General features: G+C 57.9%; 2 protein-coding genes and 1 long non-coding RNA gene across 5 annotated transcripts; 2 read left to right on the top strand and 1 right to left on the bottom strand.

Moving 5' to 3' along the window:
* Positions 1-3,023: 3,023 nt before the first annotated feature.
* MRPL38 (mitochondrial ribosomal protein L38) lies at positions 3,024-9,574 on the top strand. 2 transcript variants are annotated; one of them, XM_023211786.1, is made up of 9 exons: positions 3,024-3,126; positions 3,433-3,612; positions 5,991-6,125; positions 6,219-6,427; positions 6,853-6,925; positions 7,099-7,144; positions 8,544-8,702; positions 8,917-9,053; positions 9,229-9,574. In XM_023211786.1, exons 2-9 carry the CDS (start codon positions 3,468-3,470, stop codon positions 9,363-9,365), a joined length of 1,041 nt encoding a protein of 346 aa, XP_023067554.1. In that variant the 5' UTR covers positions 3,024-3,126; positions 3,433-3,467; the 3' UTR covers positions 9,366-9,574. The 2 variants fall into 2 exon arrangements, with proteins under 2 accessions (XP_023067554.1, XP_023067553.1); XM_023211785.1 differs by having other exon boundaries at positions 3,031-3,338.
* Positions 7,605-11,670, bottom strand: LOC111542406. The gene is made up of 3 exons (XR_002731551.2): positions 10,507-11,670; positions 8,915-9,110; positions 7,605-8,414 (listed from the first exon to the last, which is right to left on the bottom strand). It is a non-coding gene; the product is annotated as an uncharacterized LOC111542406 (long non-coding RNA).
* Positions 11,495-18,403, top strand: TRIM65 (tripartite motif containing 65). Of its 2 annotated transcripts, XM_023211783.2 has the most exons (6): positions 11,495-12,029; positions 15,667-15,762; positions 16,018-16,251; positions 16,333-16,507; positions 16,637-16,702; positions 17,153-18,403. In XM_023211783.2, exons 1-6 carry the CDS (start codon positions 11,598-11,600, stop codon positions 17,719-17,721), a joined length of 1,572 nt encoding a protein of 523 aa, XP_023067551.1. In that variant the 5' UTR covers positions 11,495-11,597; the 3' UTR covers positions 17,722-18,403. The 2 variants fall into 2 exon arrangements, with proteins under 2 accessions (XP_023067551.1, XP_023067552.1); XM_023211784.3 differs by lacking the exon at positions 16,637-16,702.
* Positions 18,404-18,483: the final 80 nt, after the last annotated feature.

Genomic DNA, 18,483 nt, shown 5'->3' with positions numbered 1-18,483 from the left:
CACTGTTTCTAGTTTCAAGATATTCATCGTTATTTGCTTCAAGTTGGTACATGTGGGAATCCACATGAAGCCTCTCTCAAACCGTTAATATCCAAGCAAGCATGACTAAGGGTTCTGGGACAGCAAGAGGACAAGAATGGAGGAATGCATCGCCACCTGGGTGGCCAGCAGCTTTCACGCCAACTGCCGAGGCCCCATACGTCTTCATCTGGAGAGGGTTGGGAGGGTCGTGGGGTAGGGCAGGTGGGTTTAGAGGCTGAAGAAAAGGATTCAGAAACAAAAGGACAAGGTGGCTGGGCGCAATGGCTCATACCTGTAATCCCAGCACTTTGGGAGGCCAAGGCAGGCGGGTCACCTGAGGTCAGTAGTTCGAGACCAGCCTGGCCAATACGGTGAAACCCTGTCTCTACTAAAAATACAAAAAATTAGCCAGGCGTGGTGGTGTATGCCTGTAATCCCAGCTACTTGGGAGGCTGAGGCAGGAGAATCACTTGAACCTGGGAGGCAGAGGATGCAGTGAGCAAAGGTCATGCCAATACACTCCAGCCTGGGCAACAGAAACCCCATCTCAAAAAAAAAAAAAAAAAAAAAAAGGACAAGGTTAAACAGCCACGATGTAAACACACACAATCCAGTTACGCTCCTGTACTGCATAACTGCAGTATGGAATTTCACAATAAGCAACTTCTTTTTTTTTTTTTTTTTTTTTTTTTTTTTTTTTTTTTTTTTTGGTTTGGAGTCTTGCTGTGTCTCCTGGGCTGGAGTGCAGTGGCCGGATCTCAGCTCACTGCAAGCTCCGCCTCCCGGGTTCACGCCATTCTCCTGCCTCAGCCTCCGGAGTAGCTGGGACTACAGGCGCCCACCACCTCGCCCGGCTAGTTTTTTGTATTTTTTATAGTAGAGACGGGGTTTCACCGTGTTAGCCAGGATGGTCTCGATCTCCTGACCTCATGATCCGCCCGTCTCGGCCTCCCAAAGTGCTGGGATTACAGGCTTGAGCCACCGCGCCCGGCCACACAATAAGCAACTTCTTACAAGCAGGACTGGGTGTGACTGCCCCCATGCATTCCCCTCCACACTTAGCATGTAGCAGGTGCATACTGCAGGGTGAATTAGAAATGATGGTGAAAGGTTTAGCTGTTTGGCTGCTGTTTATGAAAACCAGTGGAAGGCATGGCCACTTCCTGCTGGATGGAGAGACCCTCATTCCATTCTCATTCCATCTCAAAGTGATTGTGAGGGCGAAGCTTCTGCTGGTGCCAGAGCCACTGGCCTGGTCACCGCCAGCCCTGGCCTGGGATGTCAGAGCAGGTTTCCTGGAGAGACCCCTCTCCTGGGGCTGGGTGGTGGCCAGGCCAAGGTGGGGAAGTGAGGAGGTGAGAGGCAGAAGAGACAGCCTGTACAAAGGCCCCGTGGCCTCGGGGGGCAAAGTGCACTGGAAGGTTGCCTTTTAGGGCAGGAGGGCCAGGGCTGCGGCAGAGAAGGGTCCCAGATTCCCCAGGCTACCAAGTTTTGCCTTTGTAGAACTGGATCACAAGAGCAAGCCTGAGTCCTGCCAGAAACATTCACATCTGCATCTTAACCAGGTCACTTCCGCCTTTGTGTGGATAATGGGGAGTTGGAGATAGTTGAGCTGATTAATACACACCGCTGCAAGTGCTTTCCAGAGGGTAATCTTTTCATCCTGACAACTGTCAGGTAAGCACTAGTATTACCTGCTTTTTCCCAAATGAGGAAACCACAAGGGAGACAGTAAGGTCACGATCTGTTTTTTTTTTTAGGGGGGGATTTTTTTTTTTTTGAGATGGTGTCTCTGTCACCAAGGTGGTGGCGCAATCTCGTCTCACTGCAGCTTCTGCCTCCCGGGTTCAAGCAATTCTTGTGCCTTAGCCTCCTGAGTAGCTGGGATTACAGGCGTCTGCCACCACGCCCGGCTAATTTGTGTATCATTAGTAGACACAAAAATTTTTGTATCTTTAGGGTTTCGCCACGTTGGTAGGGCTTGTCTCAAACTTCTGACCTCAGGTGATCCACACACCTCGGCCTCCCAAAGTGCTGGGATTACAGGTATGAACCACTGCGCCCGGCCACAATCTGGGTTTTTATTTATTTTTTTTTTTTTGAGACGGAGTCTTGCTCTGTCGCCCACGCTGGAGTGCTGTGGCCGGATCTCAGCTCACTGCAACCTCCGCCTCCCGGGTTCACGTCATTCTCCTGCCTCAGCCTCCCGAGTAGCTGGGACCACAGGCGCCCGCCACCTCGCCCGGCTAATTTTTTGTATTTTTAGTAGAGACGGGGTTTCACCATGTTAGCCAGGATGGTCTTGAGCTCCTGACCTCGTGATCCGCCTGTCTCGGCCTCCCAAAGTGCTGGGATTACAGGCTTGAGCCACCGCGCCCGGCCCTGGGTTGTTGTTGTTGTTATTATTATTATTATTATTATTATTATTATTATTATTATTATTTGAGATGGAGTTTCACTTTTGTCGCCCATGTTGGAGTGCAGTGGCGCGGTTATTATTATTATTATTATTATTATTTGAGATGGAGTTTCACTTTTGTCGCCCATGTTGGAGTGCAGTGGCGCGATCTCGACTCACTGCAGCCTCCGCCTCCCAGGTTCAAGCGAGTCTCCTCCCTCAGCCTCCTGAGTAACTGGGATTACAGGTGGCCGCCACGCCCCGCTAATTTTTGTATTTTTAGTAGAGACGAATTTTCACCGTGTTGACCAGGATGGTCTCGATTTCCTGACCTCGTGACCCACCTGTCTTGGCCTCCCAAAGTGCTGGGATTCCAGGCGTGAGCCACTGCGCCCAGCCCTCAATCTGGGTTTTAAACCCAAGCAGACCGAGTCCGGAATCGGAGTTCGCACCCCTTCTCCCAACCAGGCCTGCGCCCCTGGGGAACTCAGTGCCCCGCGTCCAGGGGCTGGGGGAGGGCCCCGCCGGCCGACCCCGGTCTGTGCTGCCCCCTGGTGGCCCGCTGTGGGCGAGAGCCTGGCTGCTCTTAGCTCCGCCCCGCCCTCCAACGGGCATTTCCGGAACCGGGCGCCTGCAGACCGCGGCCACCTCCACCTCCACCTCCGCCCCAGGCGGACGGCGCAGGGGCCTCCGGCACAAGCGACAGGGTCCGCAGCGCAGGACCCGGGGGCTGGCCTAGGAGCGGGGCCTGGGCGGGGCTGGACGCGGCCTGCTGTGTTGCGCTCAGGCGCCGCGCTGGCCACCTGTGCCCGGGTCCTAGTGGCGGCCGCGATGACGCAGGCCGGAGGGAAGATGGCGGCGCCCTGGTGGCGAGCCGCGCTGTGCGGGTGTCGGAGAGGGCGGGCCTTCAGCACCTCGGGTGAGGGGTGTGGGGGTGGGCATCTCTGTGGGGTGGGGGCGGGCTGTCGCGCGAGTTCTAGGGCGCCGGCCTTACGTCTTCTCTCTGCCCGCAGCTGTCCTGGGCCGCCGGACACCCCCGCTGGGGCCAATGCCCAACCAGGACATCGACGTGAGCAACCTGGAGCGGCTGGAGAAGTACCGGAGCTTCGACCGCTACCGGCGCCGGGCAGAGCAGGAGGCACAGGCCCCGCACTGGTGGCGGACCTACTGGGAGCATTTCGGGGAGAAGACAGGTGCGGGGCAACTGGAGCAGGGGCTGCAGCCACCGTCCGGGGAACTCAAGGGGACCCGCCGGCGTTTTCCCCGGGGCTGGACGAGCCTTGTCAGCGCCCCTGTGGATGCTGGCGAGGATGGGAGGGCCCGCCTGCAGACCTGTGTGCTCTATCGGCAGCTTCATCACGCCAGGATTGTTCACACCTTCTGCGCCTCGTTCTTGGAAAATTCGCTCCCCCTACTATTAGAGTTCCAGCTCCTAAAATATCTGCTCCTAAAATCTTGACTATCTGACTTTCCATATTGGGATGTTGTTCTGTGCGCCTAAAATACTCTAGGTAGCTCTGGCCACACTGCATTCTGACTCTGTGCACTGCCTGTCCCCAGACTGAGCGCGCTGTTGACAGGGATCCTGCTTGTCTTGCCCTCCATTGGATCCTTGCACCTGAATAGTGCAAGGATGTACATGTGCAATACTTTGCTGAATGAAATTAAAGTCCTGGGCAGGGTGACTCAAAAAAGAACCCAACCTGGCCGGTCGCGGTGGCTCATGCCTGTAATCCCACCACTTTGGGAGGCCAAGGCGGGCGGATCACCTGAGGTCGGGAGTTTGAGACCAACCTGACCAACATGGAGAAACCCTGTCGCTACTAAAAATACAAAATTAGCTCGGCGTGGTGGCGCATGCCTGTAATCCCAGCTACTCGGGAGGCCTCTGAGGCAGGAGAATCGCTTGAACCCAGGAGGCGGAGGTTGCGGTGAGCCGAGATCGCGCCATTGCACTCCAGTCTGGGCAACGATGGCGAAACGCCGTCTCAAAAAAAAGACTCCAACCTTTAAGGAGCTTACAATTTATGGAGTATATGTTGTTGTTGTTTTTAGCGTTTATAGAGGCAGTTTTGTGGTGGTTAAAGGCACAAGCATGGAATCTAAATAACCCGATTTAAATCCCAGCTTAGCCTCTCAGGGACAATGTCCCTGAGCTTATTTCAACTGTAAAATAAAATGTGTCTTTGCTACAAAATTACCATGAGGATTAAAAGATGCAATTCATTGGCATTTTTGCCTAATGCTGTCTCTGATGTGGGCTCAGTATGTTTTCGTTATTATTAGTTTTCTTTTCTTTTTTTTTTTTTTCTTAAGGCGGAGGCTCGCTCTGTTGCCCAGGCTGGAGTGCAGTGGTGCGATGGCTCACTGCAACCTCTGCCTCCTGAGTTCAAGAAATTTTCCTGCCTCAGCCTCCAAAGTAGCTGACACTACAGGCATGCGCCACCACGCCCAGCTAATTTTTGTATTTTTAGTAGAGATGGGGTTTCACCATGTTGCCCAAGCTGGTCTCAAACTCTTGACCTCAAGTGATCCCCCTGCCTCAGTCTCCCAAAGTGTTGGGATTATAGGCATGAGCCACCGCGCCTGGCGGAGAAGCACTTCTGTAACTCCTTCTAGCATCAGTCATTCACTCTAGCCAGGACAGCTGGGTGTTCGTAGCCACCTGTGAACAGGCTTGGAGGTGATCTCAACTATAATTGGAAGGACCATTGGCTTCAATTTCCCATGATGTAGACAAAACTGTGACCTGGTTTGGGGATCAGAAAAACACAACCTCCAGCCTGGCCAACATGGTGAAATCCTGTCTCTACTAAAAATACAAAAAAAATCAGCCAGGCATGGTGGCAGGCGCCTGTAATCCTAGCTACTAAGGAGACTGAGACAGGAGAATTGCTTCAACCCAGGAGGCAGAGGTTGCAGTGAGCCGAGATCGCACCACTGCACTCCAGCCTGGGTGAGAGAGCGAGATTCTGTCTCAAAAAAAAAAAAAAAAAAACACACACACAACCTCAAGTTGTATCTGATTTGCTTCCCAATTACATCCTGTTCAGGTCTGGGAAGTAGAACAGTATGTTTTAATTCTGTGAATCATAGGGAATGCTTGAGCAGCAGAGCTTGAAGCACAGAATGAGAGAACTAGGTAGGGACAGACAGTTTAACCAAGAAGATGTGCCTGCCCCCTCACTGGGTGCAGTGGCTTGTGCCTGTAATCCCAGCTACTCAAGAGGCTGAGGCAGGAGGATCACCAGGAGTTTGAGACCAGTCTGAGCAACATAATGAGATCCCATCTCTTAGAAAGGTTTTTTAAATTAGCTACCATGGCTGGGCACAGTGGCTCACGCCTGTAATCCCAACACTGTGGGAGGCCGAGGCGGGCAGATCACTTGAGCCCAGGAGTTCCAGACCAGCCTGGGCAATGTGGCAAAACCCTGTCTCTACAAAAAATGCAAAAATTAGCCAGACAAGAAGGTGTACACTTGTAGCCCCAGCTACTCAGGACACTGAGTCAGGGAGGTTAAGGCAGCAGTGACCCATGACCCTGTTTTTCCAACACATCTTCCCTCTCCAGATCCCAAAGAGAAGATTGATATTGGGCTGCCTCCACCCAAAGTCTCCCGGACCCAACAGCTACTGGAACGGAAACAGGTCATCCGGAAGCTTCGGGCCAATGTAGAAGAGGAGAGGGCTGCCCGCCTCCGCACAGGTAAGCCTTCTCAGGGGAGGCGCCATCCCAGAGTTGGGGTACAGGGTGTGTCCCTGCCCCCCCCGTATCCCAACTGTCCTTATTCCTGTCCAGCCAGTGTCCCACTGGATGCCGTGCGGGCCGAGTGGGAGAGGACCTGTGGCCCCTACCATAAGCAGCGTCTGGCTGAATATTACGGCCTCTACCGAGACCTGTTCCATGGTGCCACCTTTGTGCCCCGAGTTCCCCTGCATGTGGCCTACGCTGTGGGTGAGGACGACCTGATACCCGTGTACTGTGGCAATGAGGTGACTCCAACCGAGGTAACTGCTCACCTGTGCCCCTCCTCCCTGCCCTGTGCAAACACAGACACATCCCATCTCAGTGTCACAGACGCTCCTGGGTTTGGAATTTTTTTCTCTGTTTCTTTGATTTCCTGGAAGACAACACCATGACAATTTCATTTTTCCTTCATTTTGAAGGGAAAAGAGGCTCCATCTTAGCACATTCCTGTGACCGGCCTGCTGTCTGTGGTGCCCTCCTGCCCAGGCCTTGGCACAGTTCTTTTTTGTGGTTGTTGCCTGGACAGGCAACTCTGCAGGGCTCCTTCTCTATGCATCCCTTTGCCTGCCTGTGCCAGGGGCTGTCAAGGGCATTTGGGTCAGAGTGGGCACCCCTTTCTCCAAGGCTCCCTGCAACAGCTGGTCTGTCCCTGGAGGGGCTGACAGCTTCCTTCTCTCCCTGCCAGGCTGCCCAAGCACCAGAGGTGACCTATGAGGCCGAAGAGGGCTCCTTGTGGACGCTGCTACTCACTAGCTTGGGTGGGTGTCTGGGGCTCACCAGGCCCCCTGCCCCGCTCACCTCCCATGAGCCAGGGCCCTGGGGAGCTGGGGGAGGGGCCAGGTGGCGATCTCCAGCCCTGGCTCCTAACAAGGGAGGGGGCAGCAGGGCCGTGGTCGGCAGGGCAGTGATCAGCAGGTGTGTTTTTGTGCAGATGGGCACCTGCTGGAGCCGGATGCTGAGTACCTCCACTGGCTGCTGTGAGTACCGGGGGTAGGGGGTGCTGCCCAGGCGGGAGGAGGACCTGGGAGCCTGGACTGAGCTGCTCCTAAGTTTCATAGACTACCCATGGGACTTGAATTCACCTCCTGCCTCAGGAGGTGACCCCCGCCTCTACCTCCTGAGGGGGCCCTGGGATCCCCGTGTCTACTTGAAGACAGCTACAGGAGACAAAGTTTGCAGTAGGCCTCGGTCGGTCCCCACAAGCCTCCTCATCTTTTCTTTTTTCTTTTTTTTTTTTTGAGACAGGGTCTCACTCTGTCCCCCAGGCTGGAGTACAGTGGTGCAATCATGGCTAATTGCAGCCTCTAACTCCTGGACTCAGGTGCTCCTCCCACCTCAGTCTCCTGAGTAGCTGGGACTACATGTGCAAGCCACTACATCCAGCTAATTTTTGTTTTTTTTATACAGACAGGGTTTCACCGTGTTGCCCAGGCTGGTCTCCTGAGCTCAAGCGATCTGCCCACCTCTGCCTCCCAAAGTGCTAGGATTACAAGCATGAGCCACCATGCCTGGCCCCTTCGTCTCTCTAAACTCATTTCTTCACCTGTAAAACTGGGATAATGGCACCATGTGCCTTACTCAGCCTGAGTGAGTGAGTGACACAGTCCACTCATGTGGACTGACGGTCACATGAGAGAAGGAGCAGGAGAGGCCTGGCAGCTGTGGCATCTCCCAGGTGCTCCTTGAACCACTGGGCACTCCTTCCCTGGGCCCAGACGAGGCTGCCTTCTATCGTCTCGGTAGCTTTTGGCTCTGAACACCAGGCCAGGGGGCAGAGGTCAGGCCAGTGACCCCAACTTTGAGCCTTCTGGTTAATTGGGGACAGTGACTGGGAGGCTGGTTTCTGTCATTTTTATTCAACTGCAGTTACCAACCTGTGTGCAGCAGGACCCTCTGGGGAGTTGTGCCTGAGGCATTGGCCGTCTCTGTGCCAGGCTGGGCACACAATCCCCGACGAGGTCCTGGAGACTTCGGGACGCAGAGGGAAAAGCAGCCAGAAGTGGCATGGCTTTCTAGCCTCCGTGGCTGTGGCTGACGCAGAGGGAAAAGCAGCCAGAAGTGGCATGGCTTTCTAGCCTCCGTGGCTGTGGCTGACCCCCGGCTCCTGGGGCCTGGAAGCAGGCTGCATGGCTTTGCTGTCAAGGTGGCGCTCTCTGGAGCCCCGTCCCCCACTCGGAGCTCCTCCAGCCCGCTTCCCGTGTTTGCGGTATGTCCAGGCATTCACAGAGCTGGGCTGCCTCCTCTGTCCTAGGAAAGAGAGTGCTTCGAGTCGTCCTCTCAGGGAGTCATGTCAGCCTCTACGGTGTGTGTGGAGCTGGGTGGACACTCCTGCTGCCTCCCTGGAGTGGTTATTAATGTAGACTTTCCTCCTCCCAGAACCAACATCCCGGGTAACCGGGTGGCTGAAGGACAGGTGACGTGTCCCTACCTCCCCCCCTTCCCTGCCCGAGGCTCCGGCATCCACCGTCTTGCCTTCCTGCTCTTTAAGCAGGACCAGCCGATTGACTTCTCCGAGGACGCACGCCCCTCACCCTGGTAATCTACACCCCTAACACATAACCCGGCCTCAGGCCAGCTCCCCTGGAATGGTCACTCGTGCTCAGTTCTCTCCGACCTCAGCCTTGAGGCTGGCAGAGGAGCAGGATAGGGTGCTAGCAGCATCCCAGGGGCCTCTCAGGGTTGCCTGTGGGGTGGAGGGGTGAGGGCTCTGGTACCCACTCCCCGCTCTCACATGCTCTCCATCTTACAGCTATCAGCTGGCCCAGCGGACCTTCCGCACTTTTGATTTCTACAAGAAACACCAAGAAGCCATGACGCCAGCCGGGTTGTCCTTCTTCCAGTGCCGCTGGGATGACTCCGTCACGCACATCTTCCACCAGCTTCTGGGTAAGGGCCATGGGGCTGGGGCACTGGGTGGGCCTGAGCTCCCAGGCCTCGCCTGCCCTGCCAGGGAGAAGCTTTGTTAGGGGAAGGCTGCGGCAGACTCCTGGTGGGCAGGCCTCAGCCTGAGGGGGCGCAGGCCAGCAGGAGACCACCCCGGTGCCCCTCGCTCTTCTTGCAGACATGCGGGAGCCGGTGTTTGAGTTCGTGCGGGCGCCCCCTTACCACCCCAAGCAGAAGCGGTTCCCCCACCGGCAGCCCCTGCGCTACCTGGACCGGTACAGGGACAGTCATGAGCCCACCTATGGCATCTACTAAGGAGCCAGAGTGTGCCCACTTCAGAGCATGGGATTGATCAGCAGCAGGAGTAAAGACACAGCTCCAGAGGCCCACGCTGTGGGGTCTGGGCCCTGTCTTAGGCAGCCAGCCCCTCTGTGGCCCCCTCCCATCAGGCCCAGGGCTTGGAGTGAAAGGGACTCCCAGGTGGTGGGGTGGGGAATGGGAATAAAGATGATTTCTTGCCAGGCTTGGTGTCTCACGCCTGTAATCCCAACACTGGGAGGCTGAGGAGGCAGGATCGCTTGAGCCCAGGAGTTCAAGACCAGCCTGGGCAACATAATGAGACACTGCCTCTATTTAAAAAAAAAAAGGCCGGGCGCGGTGGCTCAAGCCTGTAATCCCAGCACTTTGGGAGGCCGAGACGGGTGGATCACGAGGTCAGGAGATCAAGACCATCCTGGCTAACACTGTGAAACCCCGTCTCTACTAAAAATACAAAAAAAACTAGCCGGGCGAGGTGGCGGGCACCTGTAGTCCCAGCTACTCGGGAGGCTGAGGCAGGAGAATGGCGTAAACCCGGGAGGCGGAGCTTGCAGTGAGCTGAGATCCGGCCACTGCACTCCAGTCCGGGCGACAGAGCAAGACTCCGCCTCAAAAAAAAAAAAAAAAAAAAAATGATGATTTCTGCCATAGCTGGCCTGGTTCCGTGTTCCAAGGCCAGGGGACCCCGATGGAGCTGTACTCTTGGGTGGGAAAGGGGCTGCCTCCCACCCCACCAGGTGCACCTTGACCTCCATCTTCTGAGGGTGTCGGTGGCCCTGGGATCCAAAGCAAAAGCAGGCAGTGGGCCAAAAACAGGTGTGGCCCCGGGAAGGGAGACGGACATCCCAATCCAGCAGGTGCCTGAAACCCAGCTCCCCGAAAAAGTGGAGCAGAGCAGCTGGGCTCAGGAGGGAGCATTTATTGAGCACTGGCTGTGTGCCCCAGGGAGTCCCACCGGCCCCTGGAGAGAGAGTGCCTGCCTCAGCACTGACCCCCTGCACAGACTCCTGCCCCCACCCCATGCTTGGGAGGAGAAGCCACATTAGGTAGGTAACAGCGTGACTCGAGAGACTTGCTCAGGGTCAGAAAGCCCATGAAGCCTGTGGCTGGACGGTTAGGTGTTTTGTTTCTCTCTTACCAAAAGCAGAAGTCTGGCTAACTAGTAGGTGGAGGGTAGATCCGTGCACTTTTTCCAGAAAGAAACTTCGCCTGTGGCCGCACACAGGACGCAGTGCTTGCTGCAGCAGTGAGAGCTCGTGCCGCCTCAGCATCAGCCCAGCTTGGTTAGATAGAAAGGCCTTGCTCTCCCGGGGTTCCCCCTGGCCTGATACACACTGCCGGGGAGGTGGGCGCTAGGCCCCAGACCCGCCTTGCCTGCTCAGCCGCAGGGGAAACGCTGGAGTGCCTCTCAATACTGAGGCTGCAGATCAGCTCGGACCCCAGGCCAGAAACTCTCCCCAGCAGAGGGCAGCAGGGAGAAGGGATGCTGATTGCAGCTGAAAGCTGGTTTGTGTACTCATTCAAGGGCCGTTTGAAAAATACCAGTTAACTGGTCCCTGTCTGTTGGTGACCAGACATTTCCATCTCGCTGTTTACTTTAAAATAACCAAAATTACGTGTAGCCCAGAGAAGGAAGACACCCCAGTCTGGCAAGTGCCCGAAACCCAGCTCCAGGAAAAAGTGCAGCAGTGCTCGGGTCTGCAGGGAGCCCGCCCGCCCACGTGCACTGACTTTCGTTTCATCGCCGAGCCCCGGGGGATTGCGCGGGTGGTCTATGCAGTTAGGCCATTGACAGATGAGTCCAGAAGAGATTCCGCGCAACCCGTGGTCAGAAGCCCGGAGGCGGGGCGGGATTTTCGAGTCTCTGCTCTCCAGGACCTGGGCTGAAGGCCCAAAGGGGTGGGATGGACCCGCCAGGCTGGGACCCGAGAGATCCGAACCCAGCTCTCAGCCGGGGTGGCGCGGTGCCTAGAGAGAGGGAGGGGCGCAAGGCCGGAACGCGGAGCCTTCCAGCGGCCCAGGCCGAGGCGGGCAGGGGTGGCCTAGGCCCCTGCGGACGTCGCTGGTCGAAGGTGTCGGAGAAGGGCCCGCCGCACCCCTCCGCCTTCCGGGGCAGGGACCTAGCCTCGCCCCGCCCCGCGTTAGCCACGCCCGGGCGCCCTCAGTACGCGAGGCCAGCTGTCCCTTTAAGAATTCCGGGGCCCGCCTGGCCCCCACCGCCGCCGGGCCATGGCCGCGCAGCTACTGGAGGAGAAGCTGACCTGCGCCATCTGCCTGGGACTCTACCAGGACCCAGTGACGCTGCCCTGCGGCCACAACTTCTGCGGAGCCTGCATCCGGGACTGGTGGGACCGCTGCGGGAAGGCTTGCCCCGAGTGCCGGGAGCCCTTCCCTGACGGCGCCGAGCTGCGCCGCAACGTGGCCCTCAGCGGCGTGCTGGAGGTGGTGCACGCCGGGCCCGCCCGGGACCCCGGTCCTGACCCTGGCCCCGGCCCCGGCCCCGGCCCCGGCCCCGGCCCCGCCGCGCGCTGCCCCCGCCATGGGCGGCCAATGGAGCTCTTCTGCCGGACCGAGGGCCGCTCCGTGTGCAGCGTGTGCACCGTGCACGAATGTCGCCTCCACGAGCGGGCGCTGCTGGACGCCGAACGCCTCAAGCGCGAGGTGACGCGTCCGCCGGGAGCAGGAGGGGGCTGGACCCGCCGCGGCCTGGCCACCGCAGGGTGACTCCTGCGGGCCGCGCCCTGCTCTCTCCGGGCACCCGGCGGGGGAGGGGAGCCTCAACTGGAGGGGGCTTCGCCCAACCTGGGAGTTGATTATAAAATTCGCGGGTCTGCCAGGCGCGGTGGCTCACGCCTGTAATGCCTGCACTTTGGGAGGCCGAGGCTGGCGGATCACGAGGTCAGGAGATCGAGACCATCCTGGCTAACACGGTGAAACCCCGTCTCTATTAAAAATACAAAAAATTAGCCAGGCGTGGTGGCGGGCGCCCGTAGTCCCAGCTACTCGGGAGGCTGAGGCAGGAGAATGGCGTGAACCCGGGAGGCGGAGCTTGCAGTGAGCCGATATCGTGCCACTACACTCCAGTCTGGGCGACAGAGCGAGACTCCGTCTCAAAATAAAAAAAAAATATCTCGGATCTGTGCATCGGACTGGGATGTGCAGCCCGGCCAGTGCCGCAGGGTGGGTCTCAGGAGCTGCTGGATGCCTTCCGGATGAAAAAAAGCCCGGGCATGAGGCCGCAGCTCCCTGCTCCGTGCCCAGGCGCTAGAGAACAGTCGTGTGTCTGCTTTAATTCGCTGTACAGGGTGAGGGTGGAGGGGTGAGGGGGGTAGGGGGCTGTTGGTAAATGGATAGACGAGCTCCCTGCCCTTAAGAGACTTAGAATCCACTTAAGAAGTCAGTGTTCCAGTAAGGCGTGAATGTATTCTTACAAAATGCAGTGAGGAAAGCACATAGCATGTCATAGAGGTGTCGCAGTGACCCTGCTAAACAGGCCAGGAGGAGGAAGGGGAGGCCGCCTTCAGGCTGGCATGTGAGGGCTGAGGAAGCACCAGCCAGGAGGAGAAAGAGCTGGGGAAGAGCATTTTAGGCAGAGGAATCAGCCTGCTTCCCTCTCTGTGATGGGAAAGAACTGGGCACGCAGGCTGGCCAGTGGCAGATTTGTGCCACTGAGATCTGTGGGCCAGGCCCGGGGCTCAGAGGGGGCCAGATCGGGCAGGGTCCTGGGGGAGCCTGTCTCTTACTCTAGGGTCATAGGAGCCATTGTAGGCTTGGAAGCAGGGTGGCACATGATCAGATTTGGGCTTCATGGAGACTAATCACCTGGCTGGGGGGCTGAAGGGGGCAGGACGCAAGACCTGAATAGGGTAGGAGCCCAGGGCAGGAGTGCAGGGAGGCAAGGAACCAGTTGGGGGGCAGAGAAAGGAGACCAGGATGGAGGAGGAGATGAGAAACGCTGAGGGGAGCGGTACCTCGTGGAGGCGAAAGCAGGCCAGAGGGGACATGGGGCACAGCAGAGAGGGCAGCAAGGGAGACACCTGGGTTTCTGTCTTGAGCACGCAGGTGGCTGGGGTGCAGGTGTGCTGAGAGGCGTAGGTGGAGGGCAGAGTTTGGCCTTGGACGTATAGAGGTCACAGTCGCCAGTGGGACAAACCAGGGGACCGGTCTGTGGGACCTGGGACCCCGGCCCTGCCGTGCGCTGCCCCTGCCATGGGCAGTCGCTGGAGCTCTTCTGCCGGACCGAGAGCCACGGCGTGTGCCGCGTGTGCACCATGCGCGAGTGTCGCCTCCAGGAGCAGGCGCTGCCGCTGGGAGTGGGAGGGGGCCAGACCCACCACAGCCTGGCCACCACTGGGTGCAGTGGCTCACACCTGTGATCCCAGCACTTTGGGAGCCGAGGCGGGCGGATCACGAGGTCAGGAGATTGAGACCATCCTGGCTAACACAGTGAAACCCTGTCTCTACTAAAAATACAAAAAATTAGCTGAGCCTGGTGGCAGCCGCCTGTAGTCCCAGCTACTGGGGAGGCTGAGGCAGGAGAATGGTGTGAACCGGGAGGTGGAGCTTGCAGTGAGCTCCAAAGCTCAGGAGTGGAGAGCTGGGAGTCATTAGTGCTGGGAGTCATTAGTGCTAGGAGGGAGAGAGGGTTCCAAGCTGGAGCTCCCAGGAAGATGGGGAAGGTTGGGGGAGTGGCAGCCCTGTGTGGCACCTGGAGACGGGTGCCAGGAAGAGAACGGGCAGGGTGCCCATGCCGATCGGAGGCTCAGTATGAGGACAGAAATGACCTTCAGCACGGCCCTTGACAAAACCCATTTCAGCAGTGAAGATAGGACGTGGAATCATTTGGGGACCGAGGAGGGCTGGGGCTAAGGCATGGGTGGAGGATGGCGCAGGGACGCTGGATGGGACAAGAAGGGAAGGGGTGGCCAGGAGGCCTAATGGGCAGGGAGGGATGGGAGGGTCACGGCTGGGGGTCAGCGAGGTGGGAGGACTGGGACAGAGGTGGCTGGAACAGGAGAGGGCAGGAAGGTGGTGGTCAGAGAAGGAAGAATGGGTGCCTAGAATGGAGATTTTAGAGCTGGTGACAGGGCCGGGGTGAGTTCACAGGAGCGCTGAGATGAGGTGAAGGAAAAGGGCTCCGGAGTGTTGCGGGACATTCCTTGTGGCTGCTGAAGCCGCCGAGTAGGATGAGAGGAGACGAGTAGGATGAGAGGAGACGTACTGCTCAACGGCGGGTGCAGAAGACGGAGCCAGGCATGGAAGTTTGAGTTGGAGGCCAGTAGAGGGCCATGTGGAGGAAGGGAGCAACAGGGGCAGCCAGTAGCACCAGGGGAGCCAGGATTTTGCAAGACAGAGGGAAAGGGACGTGGGGGTGCCTGTCCCTGGGGGAGGGTTGGGTACCCTGGGAGAGCCCGCCCTCCTGCCTCCTGTGTTCCTGTGTTAAATGCTGGAGGCCGGGGGCCTGGCGGAGCTCTGGACTTAGGAAGATCTGAGGACGTTGACCAAATTACCAACCTCTCTGAGCCCATTTCCTCCTCTGTGATGTGGGGATAGTAACAGTCCCCATCTCAGTGCATTGTGGGAAAAGCAGAAACAAGAGGGTGAAGCTTTTGACCAGGTGCTGGGAATGGGGCCCCCGGGACCTGCATGGTTCGTCTCGCTCTCATGAGAGCATGGTGTTTTGATTCCCAAGGGACTCAGGGAGCGTAACCGAATAAGGGTCCCTTCCTCCCCCCTCAGGCTCAAAGCTAGGGCCAGGGACTGGCCGGATCCCCAGAGGAATCTGGTTTATCCATGCAAATAACTGCCCACTTCTCAGACAGCTTTGGTGCTTTGGGTGGTCCCTGCAGTCAGCTTCCCAAGCCCCAGGGCCTCCTGGACCACTGACCCCTCTGCAGTGAGACAGGGACCAAAAGCTTTAGTATTTGGGGTTATCCCTGCAAGGCCTCCTGAGCCAGCATTATCGCTTTCATGTATTGATGGGTGTGGGGTTAGGCCCACAGAGGGCAGGTGCTTTGCCTCAACTTGCTCAGCATGCAAGAGGTAGAAATGGGAATGGAAGTTGGGTCCTGAGCCCAAGGCTTCTGCTCTGCTCAGGTACCACCCTGCTGTCCGGACCCCACGGGGCACGTTCCCAACTCTCCCTGGGTTAGATTGAGGCCTGTGCTCTGGAGGCTGGCCTGGGGTGGCGTGGGGAGGGGTTGCCTGGTGTCTGCAGGCATGGTTGGTTGTCTGAGAAAGGATGTCACAGCCAATCCTGGCCCTCTCTTGTTGCTTGTCCCGTGGGCGGCCACCACAGGCCCAGCTGAGAGCCAGCCTGGAGGTTACCCAGCAGCAGGCCACCCAGGCCGAAGGCCAGCTACTAGAGCTGCAGAAGCAAAGAAGCCAGATCCAGGTATGAGGGCGGTGCCTGCCCGCCCACCATGGCCTCGCACTGCATCCTGGGGGCAGTCACCAGCTGGTTCCTGGAACACTGGGCAGCAGGGAGTGTGGCTGAGCAGGGAGCCGGGCACAGGGGTCCTGGGGAGGTTCCCAGGACCCTGCCTCCCAACATCCCTGACCCTCAGCCCAGCAGGCAGCCCTGGCCCTAGCCTGCCTTGGTATGGCACAGGGCCCTGGCCACCCTGAAGCCCCTCCTGTTCCCACCCAGAACTCGGCCTGCGTCTTGGCCTCCTGGGTCTCCGGCAAGTTCAGCAGCCTGCTACAGGCCCTGGAAATGCAGCACACGGCAGCACTGAGGAGCATCGAGGTGGCCAAGACGCGGGTGCTGGCACAGGCTCAAGATGAGGAGCAGCGGCTGCGGGGCCACTTGGAGGCTGTGGCTCACCATGGCTGCAGGATCCGGGAGCTCCTGGAGCAGGTGGATGAGCAGACCTTCCTGCAGGTGCGAGGGCTCAGGGCACAAGTGGGGGACTTGCTTCCCTGTCCCTTAGGCCCCGGCTTACTTGTTCTCCCTGGGGCTCAGGAATCACAGCTCCTCCAGCCCCCAGGGCCTCTTGGGCCACTGAACCCTCTGCAGTGGGATGAAGACCAACAGCTGGGTGACCTGAAGCAGTTGCTAAGCCGGCTGTGTGGCCTCCTCTTGGAAGAGGGGGGCCACCCCGGGACACCAGCCAAGCCTGTGGACTTAGGCCCCATGGGTAAGACTGACCCCAGGCCCCCCCTACGGCCCTGAGCCCAGCTGCTCCTCCCGCTGGGGGTAGAGGCGGGTCAGGGCCCACACATCATGACCTCTCCAACCATTCTCCTAATGCTGCTTTGCCCCCTAGAGGCCCCAGGTCCCCTGGCACCAGTCCCAAGCACAGTTTGTCCACTGAGGAGGAAACTCTGGCAGAGTAAGGAGGCCATTCGTGTATTTGTGCAACTGTGTGTGCTAGTGCAAGGAGGTGCCTGTGTGTGCTGTGAACAAGTGTGTGCACACGTTTGTATGCACATGTGAGTGAGGGGGGCACGTGTTGTGACTGTCCTGCCGGGACATCTGAGCCTGGGCATCTGAGCCTGGACATCATGCACATCCACCCTGAAGCAGAGGCAGCCAGTGTTCATTGAAGGACAGAGTCTGGGGCACAGACCCGTGATTCTTCCGCTTAATACTGAGTTAATGGATCTCAGAGCCCCAGTTTTCTCAGCTGATAGAGGATTCCGCCTGCGAGGTCGTGGCGAGGATGAAGTGTTGTGGTGGCTGCCGGTGCTCAGCACGCCTGGCGGAGGTTTAGCAGCGGATAAATGGAGATCCAGTTGTGCTGTCTTCCCCTAGCCCACTTCTGTCCTCCTTTCCCCAACAGATTATCGCAATCTGACCTTTGATCCAATCAGCGCCAACCGTTACTTCTATCTGTCGCACCAGGACCAGCAGGTGAAGCACTGCCGTCAGTCCCAGAACCCAGGCGGGCCCGGCAGATTCGAGCTCTGGCAGGTGCAGTGTACCCAGAGTTTCCAGGCCGGGCACCACTACTGGGAGGTGCGCGCGTCAGACCACTCAGTGACACTGGGCGTCTCCTACCCGCAACTGTCACGGTGCAAGGTGGGGCCTCACACAGACAACATTGGCCGGGGACCCTGCTCCTGGGGGCTCTGCGTCCAGGGGGACAGCCTCCAGGCCTGGCACAACGGGCAGGCCCAGCGCCTCCCAGGGGTGTCAGGGCAGCTCCTGGGCATGGATTTGGACCTGGCCTCAGGCTGCCTCACCTTCTACAGCCTGGAGCCCCAGACCCAGCCCCTGTACACCTTCCATGCCCTCTTCAACCAGCCCCTCACCCCCGTCTTCTGGCTCCTTGAGGGTAGGACCCTGACCCTGTGCCATCAGCCAGGGGCTGTGTTCCCTCCGGGGCCCCAGGAAGGGGTGCTCAGCTGAAGAAGGCATGGGATGGAGCCCTGGCATAGCTGCCACCATGCCTGCGTGCCCAAGAGCTGCCCAGCTCCAGCTCGGAGATTGGAGGACCAGCAGTTGGCCTCTCTGTTAACTCAGAAAGAGATTGGAGGTGGGGGGAGGTGAGCATAAACCCAAGTTCACTATTCCAGCCTCTTTGAAGGGGACACGGTCTAGGAGGGGGATAAATGGGATGCCCTTGCCCCAAACAGAACCCAGTTCTAGGTGCTATCTGGGCCTGGGAGCCTAGAGCAGTGCCCAGGGGACGTCTGGGCTTATAGGACAGCGTGTGTGACAAAATTTGGATCCACCTGAACTTGCCTCCAGAGATGATAAGGGCCAAAGGAGCAGTTAGTGAGGGGCGGTGAGCCAGAGTAGTCCCGGGCCAGACAGATTCCTCCCTCCGTCCCGCCTGCAGCTCTCTTTAATTTTTTGTAACATTTGGATAGACGTCCGTCCTGTCTTGTAGTCTTTTTATTTTGTGCATCCTTATAATTGTATTCTATAAACAATTTTGTTTTCTGCATTTAAACATTTTTTTTAGGAGACGGTCTTGCTCTGTCACTCAGACTGGGGTACAGTGGCACAATCGTGGCTCACTGCAGCCTCGAGCTTCTGAGCTCAAAGGATCCTCCCACCTCAGCCTCCGAAGTAGCTGAGATTACAGTGTTTTCTTTTTTTTTTTTTGAGACGGAGTCTCGCTCTGTCGCCCAGGCTGGAGTGCAGTGGCTGGATCTCAGCTCACTG

This window comes from Piliocolobus tephrosceles, chromosome 16 (assembly GCF_002776525.5).
Source record: "Piliocolobus tephrosceles isolate RC106 chromosome 16, ASM277652v3, whole genome shotgun sequence".
Classification (NCBI taxonomy): Eukaryota; Metazoa; Chordata; class Mammalia; order Primates; family Cercopithecidae; genus Piliocolobus; species Piliocolobus tephrosceles.
Note: the sequence above shows the minus strand (reverse complement) of the source record. Positions and strands in the feature narration are given on the sequence as shown.

What these genes read in the sequence shown, in the direction of transcription:
- TRIM65 (XM_023211783.2), top strand. Translation starts at nt 11,598, where the DNA reads ATGGCCGCGCAGCTACTGGAGGAGAAGCTGACCTGCGCCATCTGCCTG. An exon ending in AGCAAAGAAGCCAGATCCAG is followed by an intron (nt 15,763 to 16,017) that starts GTATGAGGGCGG and finishes GTTCCCACCCAG; the next exon opens with AACTCGGCCTGCGTCTTGGC. An exon ending in GAGGAGGAAACTCTGGCAGA is followed by an intron (nt 16,703 to 17,152) that starts GTAAGGAGGCCA and finishes TTTCCCCAACAG; the next exon opens with ATTATCGCAATCTGACCTTT.
- MRPL38 (XM_023211785.1), top strand. Translation starts at nt 3,251, where the DNA reads ATGACGCAGGCCGGAGGGAAGATGGCGGCGCCCTGGTGGCGAGCCGCG. An exon ending in GGCTGCCCGCCTCCGCACAG is followed by an intron (nt 6,126 to 6,218) that starts GTAAGCCTTCTC and finishes ATTCCTGTCCAG; the next exon opens with CCAGTGTCCCACTGGATGCC. An exon ending in GACGCACGCCCCTCACCCTG is followed by an intron (nt 8,703 to 8,916) that starts GTAATCTACACC and finishes TCCATCTTACAG; the next exon opens with CTATCAGCTGGCCCAGCGGA.